The sequence below is a fragment of the Cyphomyrmex costatus genome, unplaced genomic scaffold, assembly GCF_001594065.2.
Source record: "Cyphomyrmex costatus isolate MS0001 unplaced genomic scaffold, Ccosl1.0 scaffold1049, whole genome shotgun sequence".
NCBI classification, from domain to species: Eukaryota; Metazoa; Arthropoda; class Insecta; order Hymenoptera; family Formicidae; genus Cyphomyrmex; species Cyphomyrmex costatus.
The window spans coordinates 59390-66624 of NW_017275007.1; the positions used below are offsets into that span (position 1 = coordinate 59390).

The window sequence follows — 7235 nt, forward strand, 5'->3', positions numbered from 1 at the left end:
CTCACCCTCCAATACGCCAACAAGATACTGGTATTTTTGCACAGCGATCAACCTGTCATCTGCATGAATCGTGGTTTCAAAGCTATCTTTAAAAAATAGCCATTTAGTATAATCTCCGTCGAACACTGGCAGCTTAATCTCTGGCAATTTTGGTCGACGATGCATATTTTCGCACGTTCCTGTCTGATTATCCGTTGTCCTTGACTGATTTGCAGCTTCCTGCCGCCTCACTTCCTCTTGCTTGCTTGCAATTATCTCTCGCGCCTTTGCCGCCGCTTGATAATATATTTGCTCGAATACCATTCTTTCGGGACATTGCTCACCGCCCTCACTTGACAGCTCGCCTTCTTCCATATCCAGCAACTTGTCTTCGATCATGCATTGTATTTCTTCGAAAGCGCGCGAGTATTCCTCTAATTTTTGCAACCGAACTTGTGCTTCTGCCTCTGTAGCGGTTCCTGTTTCGAGAAAATTCCATATACGAGTAACTTGCCCTTTCATTCTCGCTCTACGCTGTTTCAACTTACGGACATCCGCGTCTGTACTCATCTTGCTATACGCTCCTTGCAGCGACTTACTGAATTGATGAATTCCTCACCTTTTTTTGCTCGAACGATTTTCTCGTCTGTTGCAACCGTACAGGCGTACACGCTTCCTCGTATTGAGGTTATGCTTATTTAAGGGACGTTTCCCGACAATATAACTGCTGATTTTCTCTCACTGACACCTCGAGCCCCACGTTGGGCGCCAATGTTTCTTGTGTGTTTGCTAAATAATGCTTCAGGTTCACTACTAATATATGATTTATTTGCTCAAGGCGCAGTAAAAGATACAAAGTTTTATGTAACGTAAAAGTTGCGTCTGTCTTGTACAACGACAGCGCTGCGTCTGCGTCTGTTAATGCTCGAATTCAGCGCTACGGTGGCTCGGAATCAAAACTCCTAACAAAACATCGATAATTAATTGATAAAGCGCGCGGAGCCTTTTAAAAATAAATGTACGCAATCCTTAACATATCCCGCCCACCTTTAAAGAATGGCTTTAAATGTTATCAATTACAAATAAGTTGCATATTAATCAGAAATCAAAATCTACTCAACGAGATAGTACAAGCTCTCAATAATAATAATAATAAAACATATTGATTTTCTGGTCTATCCATTCAATCCTCGGTTTCCTCTTCTACTGGCAGTAAGCATAGTCACAGGCCTTTTGAACTCTCCGCCTAGTGTCCGCAGTGTCACAACTCAAACCTCTCCATCCGTATCCGGGTGGGTCTGCGTTACTCGACCAAGTCTCCATCGAAAAGGGGGAAGATTATCTTCCTTTATCACAACAAGGTCGCCTATTTTTATTTTGCGATCAGATGTTGTCCATTTGGTACGTTTTTGCAGTTCTTGCAGGTATTCTACATGCCACCGTTTCCAGAATAGCTGACTCAATTTTTGAACTATTTGCCATCTCGACAGTGAATTCTCTGGCACGTCAAGCCGATTGGACTGCAATGGCTGTAGGAGTGATCCTCCTACCAAAAAATGCGCTGGAGTCAATGCTGATAGATCCGCGGGGTCGCTTGAAATAGGTGTTAGCGGCCTCGAATTTAGCACGGCCTCTATTTGTGTCAGGAGGGTACTATATTCCTCATAAGTCAAGACTCGTCCTTCTGTTATGGTGAATAAGTGCCTTTTTGCCATCTTAATCGCTGCTTCCCACAATCCTCCGAATTGTGGCGCTCGTGGGGGAATAAAATTCCAATCGATACGTTGTTCAGCCAATTCTGCTTTGATTATTTCTTGTTTCTGGTTAATAAACTCGTATAGCTCTCTGAGGTGCCGAGCTGCACCTACAAAGTTAGTGCCATTGTCTGAAAATATCTGCGAACATAATCCTCTTCGCGCGACGAATCGCCGTAAGGCCGCTATGAACGCCTCGGTTGACAGCTCTGTCACCATCTCCAAATGCACAGCCTTCGTAGCAATGCAGACAAACATTGCAATGTATCCTTTGCTGATATGTATCCGCCCTCTTCATCTACTTTCTCTTATTTGAATAGGACCCGCGTAGTCCACGCCAGTTGTGGTAAAAGGATGATTATATCCATCCACTCGTGCAGTTGGAAGGTCACCCATTTTCACTTTCATCATAGCTGGGTTGAAACGGCAACATTTAATACATCTTCGAATGATTTTTCGAGCTTCTCTTCTTCCGCTGATTGGCCAATATCGCTGCTTAATATCATGCAGCAATTGTTCTGGTGGACAGTGAAGTAACTTTTCATGTCTGTCACGCAAAATGCTATTTGTTACAGAATGTTTCGCCGGTATGATAATAGGATTCTTCTGCTCTAAACTGATTTCGGCATGTCGCAGTCTATCTCCTACTCGGATCAGACCCTCTTCATCCATAAAAACAGCTAATGACTGCAATGGACTCTTTCGCGGAAGTGGTCTATCTTCTGACAAACAGCGGAATTCCTCTGGGAAAGCTTCTCGTTGTACCCATCGCAGGATTGCCTTTTCAGCTTTTTTTAATTCTGTTGCATCCAATGGTGTCACTCTTTTGTTGCCTTTACAATTTTCTGCAAACCTGACACATAAAGCTATAATTCTACATGTTTTAATATATGACGAATATCTCCACCAGATATCTGATGATGGGGCCGCCGCTAAAGCGATAGCTACTGATTTTCGCTCTGGAAGATCTTCTTCCAGATTTTCTGTACATGATGGTGGTTCTTCCTTTCCCAGCCAAGATGGACCGTGCCACCACAGTCGATTTTCCTTCAGATTGTTAGCAGAAATTCCTCTTGAGATCTGCTGGATTTTCTTTTGATGCTACATGTGACCAAACAGCTCCTTCTGTGAGATTTTGTATCTTGGCGACTCTGTTGGCTACGAAAGTTTTAAGAGTGTGCGGTGGTGCTTTTATCCACCCTAACGTCACCGTGCTGTCGCTCCATAGTTTGACTCGACCAATTTTTTGCATGCATGACTCCTTTACAGTGTTGAGTAATCGTGCCAGCATGAGCGCTGCTTCTAGCTCCAGTCGTGGCAACGACACTGTTTTTAATGGTGCAACCTTTGCCTTGGCGCAAATTAATTCTGAATGAATTATGCCTTGCTGATCTGTGTTAACCGCATACAAACAAGCTCCGTACGCCATCTCGGATGCGTCACCGAATCCATAAACATCGAAGATCGCATCTTGGCTGTGAATGCTGATATTACTCTGCACTTGAAGATTATTCAAATGATTAAGGGATGAACAATAATCTTTCCACTCTATCATTAAGTCGACTGGAAGCCTTTGATCCCATTCTACATTCTGACGCCATATTTTCTGCAAGACGATCTTTCCCACGATGAGCACGGGAGTCACCAATCCAAGGGGATCAAATACTCGAGCTATTTTTGACACTGCTCTACGCTTGGTATCTTCCTCGTCACCTTCCAATTTAACCTGGTATTGCAGAGTATCTGTGGTGGCATTCCACAAAAGTCCTAATGTTTTAATTGGTTGATCCCTATCAATGACAAATAAGCTGTCTGCCTGATTGCTTTCCGATATGTGACTTAACATATCTCTATTATTTGCACGCCATTTTCGTAAAGGGAACTTTCCATAAGATAACATTCTTGTTAATTGCTCTTGCAATTCTAATGCATCTTCCCACGTTGACGCTCCTGTTAAGACGTCATCCATATAAAAGTCGTTTCTTACTGCTTCCGCTGCTGCGGGAAGCTCTTGCTCATGAATATTTGCCAATTCTTTTAGGCACCTCATTGCTAAGAAGGGAGCACATGCTGTCCCGTATGTTAACGTATTCAATCTATACAGTTGATATGGCTCTGATTTATCTTGTCGCCACAATATTAGCTGCAAATTCCGATCCTGCTCGGTTACTAGGACCTGCCTAAACATCGAAACTATGTCGGCCGTAAACACAAACTTATGCGTTCTGAATCTAATTAACACTTTCAGTAAATCTGCCTGCAGGTTCGGACCTGCCATCAGCTTGTCATTCAATGCCAAACCATTCGCCGTTTTCGAAGAGGCATCAAATACAACTCTCAGTTTAGTTGTCATGCTATCTGGTCACAAAACTGGTAGATGCGGAATGATACAGTGCTCTTGTGCTAAGGCAATATCTTTATCCTCTACTATGGACATGTAACCTTGTTGCTGGTATTCCTCCATGAACTTACAGTAGGCTTCTTTAACTACTGGATCCCTTGCAAATCGACGCTCTAATGAAGTTAATCTCTGGGTAGCCTGCTGCAGAGAATCTCCCATTTTGACGTGCGAACGAGTAGGCAAGCAAATCACAAATCTACCATCGCCTTTACGCTCTGTTGTGTCAAAGAAGAGTCTCTCACATTGCATTTCTTCTTTCGAATATGGACGCGGTTTTGGAATTTCTTCTTGAGCCCAGAACCTTTGAAGCTGTTCTTGTAACTGTACATTCGTTACTATATTGCAATTTTTCAAAAGATTTTTACTCTCTTCATTTAGCTCTCCACCAATTATTGTTCCTAAATGTGTATTCTGCAAAGCTGGCCTTCCTTGCTTCTTATTTGTCGGCGCACCTACAACGACCTGCCAATATATTCCAGCACCCAGAAGTAGGTCGACCGGTCCAGGTTTATAATATGTTGGGTCTGCTAATTCAACGCCTTTCGGAATGCATATTCTTGTTGCATCTATCTTGACTTGCGGTAATTGTTCAGTGATTTCTGGCACCACAAGACATTCTGCCATTGTCGTAAAATCATTGCACCTTGACTTAATGCGAATTCGCGTTGTCTCATTTGCTGTGGTCCCAATTTTATTGATTCCACTGATTTGCCGAACCTCTTTGTTGCATGGTAGCTTCAATCTCCGAGCCAAATCTAGCGTTACCAGATTCAATTGCGAACCCGGATCGAGTAATGCTCTACATTGTTGTTTCCTGTCATCTGCTCCTAATACGCAGACTCTTGCCGTGGATAGCACCACTGTGGTACTTCCGGACTTTGCATAATAAGTACTGGTCGCAGTATTCGCTTCTCCATTCGAGAATTGTTGCTGCCTTTGCTTTGCTTCCGCGCAGTTCATACTTACTGGCGCTGCTGAATCTACACTAAGCGATTTGTCCTTGACGCCATCTTGCTCTGGCGCATCTTCATGAATCAGTGAATTGTGCTTCTTGCCGCACTTCTTGCATGTCGATGATTGACAATAGCGTGCATAATGGCCCGCTCCTAAACAGTTTATGCATAACCTCTTCTCTAGAAGTTTCTTTTTTCTGTCTGCTGTTGATAAGCTCAGAAAATTGCTACACTTGTATGTAGGATGATCTCCCTCACAAGTTCTGCATTTGATCGTAGCAGAGACCAATGCTACCTTTTTCTCTTTTTTCTTTATTTCTGAATTTGCTTTTTTCTCCACAGTTTTCGCTTTATTTTTCTCTAAAATCTTGATAGAGTGACTTCGCTCTGTTAGAAACGCTATAAATTCTGATAATCGAGGCATGTTCTCTGGCGTTCGATTCTTCACTATATTCTGCCAATCTTTCTGTTCAATGAAGTCCAACTTCTTTTTTGCCATGTGCATTAAAATGACGTCCCAAGTATCTACGGGCAATCCGAGATTCTTCAATGCCGCTACATGCGTTTGAATATGCCAGATAAATTTGCGTAACGAGTCCGATTATCCTTTGTTATCTCCGGAAGATTCAACAAATCATCTAAATGATTCTGCATAATTATTATTTTATTATCGTATGTGTCTTTCAACAGTTTCCAGGCATTTTCATAATTTTCACTTGAGATTTTAAAGCCTTCTATGACACTGCGAGTCTCACCCTCCAATACGCCAACAAGATACTGGTATTTTTGCACAGCGATCAACCTGTCATCTGCATGAATCGTGGTTTCAAAGCTATCTTTAAAAAATAGCCATTTAGTATAATCTCCGTCGAACACTGGCAGCTTAATCTCTGGCAATTTTGGTCGACGATGCATATTTTCGCACGTTCCTGTCTGATTATCCGTTGTCCTTGACTGATTTGCAGCTTCCTGCCGCCTCACTTCCTCTTGCTTGCTTGCAATTATCTCTCGCGCCTTTGCCGCCGCTTGATAATATATTTGCTCGAATACCATTCTTTCGGGACATTGCTCACCGCCCTCACTTGACAGCTCGCCTTCTTCCATATCCAGCAACTTATCTTCGATCATGCATTGTATTTCTTCGAAAGCGCGCGAGTATTCCTCTAATTTTTGCAACCGAATTTGTGCTTCTGCCTCTGTAGCGGTTCCTGTTTCGAGAAAATTCCATATACGAGTAACTTGCCCTTTCATTCTCGCTCTACGCTGTTTCAACTTACGGACATCCGCGTCTGTACTCATCTTGCTATACGCTCCTTGCAGCGACTTACTGAATTGATGAATTCCTCACCTTTTTTTGCTCGAACGATTTTCTCGTCTGTTGCAACCGTACAGGCGTACACGCTTCCTCGTATTGAGGTTATGCTTATTTAAGGGACGTTTCCCGACAATATAACTGCTGATTTTCTCTCACTGACACCTCGAGCCCCACGTTGGGCGCCAATGTTTCTTGTGTGTTTGCTAAATAATGCTTCAGGTTCACTACTAATATATGATTTATTTGCTCAAGGCGCAGTAAAAGATACAAAGTTTTATGTAACGTAAAAGTTGCGTCTGTCTTGTACAACGACAGCGCTGCGTCTGCGTCTGTTAATGCTCGAATTCAGCGTTACGGTGGCTCGAATCAAAACTCCTAACAAAACATCGATAATTAATTGATAAAGCGCGCGGAGCCTTTTAAAAATAAATGTACGCAATCCTTAACAAACCGAAACGATGCACACTCTTTCGTCTATTACATATACAGGGTGTCCGAGACCACCCGTCCATCCCTTTTATCTCGAAAGCAGAGCATTTTAGAAAGAAACGTTTCAGACAAAAGTTATGGGGTTCTAAATGATCTATTCAGTGATCAGATCAGTATGACCTTGGGTGGCGTCACCAAGGTCAGAGCAATGTCACTTTGAATTTTTTAAATGGAACCCCCTATTTTTTATCGCATATTCTTGTAGCACACCTCGAGTGCTTTCCAAAACACTATAATAAAATGTTTTTTCATAAAGTACTTTTCGAGTTATAAGGCTTGAAAGTTACAGTATTGACGGCATTAGCATTTCCCAAAAAGTACCAGGTGTAGAGGTTACTTAATCG

At 42.5% G+C, this 7235-nt stretch overlaps 5 protein-coding genes across 5 annotated transcripts; all 5 read right to left on the bottom strand.

Moving 5' to 3' along the window:
- Positions 1-1247: 1247 nt before the first annotated feature.
- Positions 1248-1952, bottom strand: LOC108774099 (uncharacterized). Its single transcript, XM_018540117.1, has one exon. The coding sequence runs from the start codon at positions 1950-1952 to the stop codon at positions 1248-1250; it is 705 nt and encodes a 234-aa protein (XP_018395619.1).
- A 75-nt stretch (positions 1953-2027) lies between these two features.
- On the bottom strand, positions 2028-2724 carry LOC108774108 (uncharacterized). The gene is made up of 2 exons (XM_018540127.1): positions 2682-2724; positions 2028-2578 (listed from the first exon to the last, which is right to left on the bottom strand). The coding sequence occupies exons 1-2, from the start codon at positions 2722-2724 to the stop codon at positions 2028-2030; spliced, it is 594 nt and encodes a 197-aa protein (XP_018395629.1).
- A 66-nt stretch (positions 2725-2790) lies between these two features.
- Positions 2791-4086, bottom strand: LOC108774118 (uncharacterized). Its single transcript, XM_018540139.1, has one exon. The coding sequence runs from the start codon at positions 4084-4086 to the stop codon at positions 2791-2793; it is 1296 nt and encodes a 431-aa protein (XP_018395641.1).
- Positions 4087-4095: 9 nt separating this feature from the next.
- On the bottom strand, positions 4096-5586 carry LOC108774125 (uncharacterized). The gene has a single exon (XM_018540151.1). The coding sequence runs from the start codon at positions 5584-5586 to the stop codon at positions 4096-4098; it is 1491 nt and encodes a 496-aa protein (XP_018395653.1).
- Positions 5587-5642: 56 nt separating this feature from the next.
- Positions 5643-6386, bottom strand: LOC108774134 (uncharacterized). The gene has a single exon (XM_018540164.1). It carries the CDS (start codon positions 6384-6386, stop codon positions 5643-5645), a length of 744 nt encoding a protein of 247 aa, XP_018395666.1.
- Between the last annotated feature and the right edge of the window lie 849 nt (positions 6387-7235).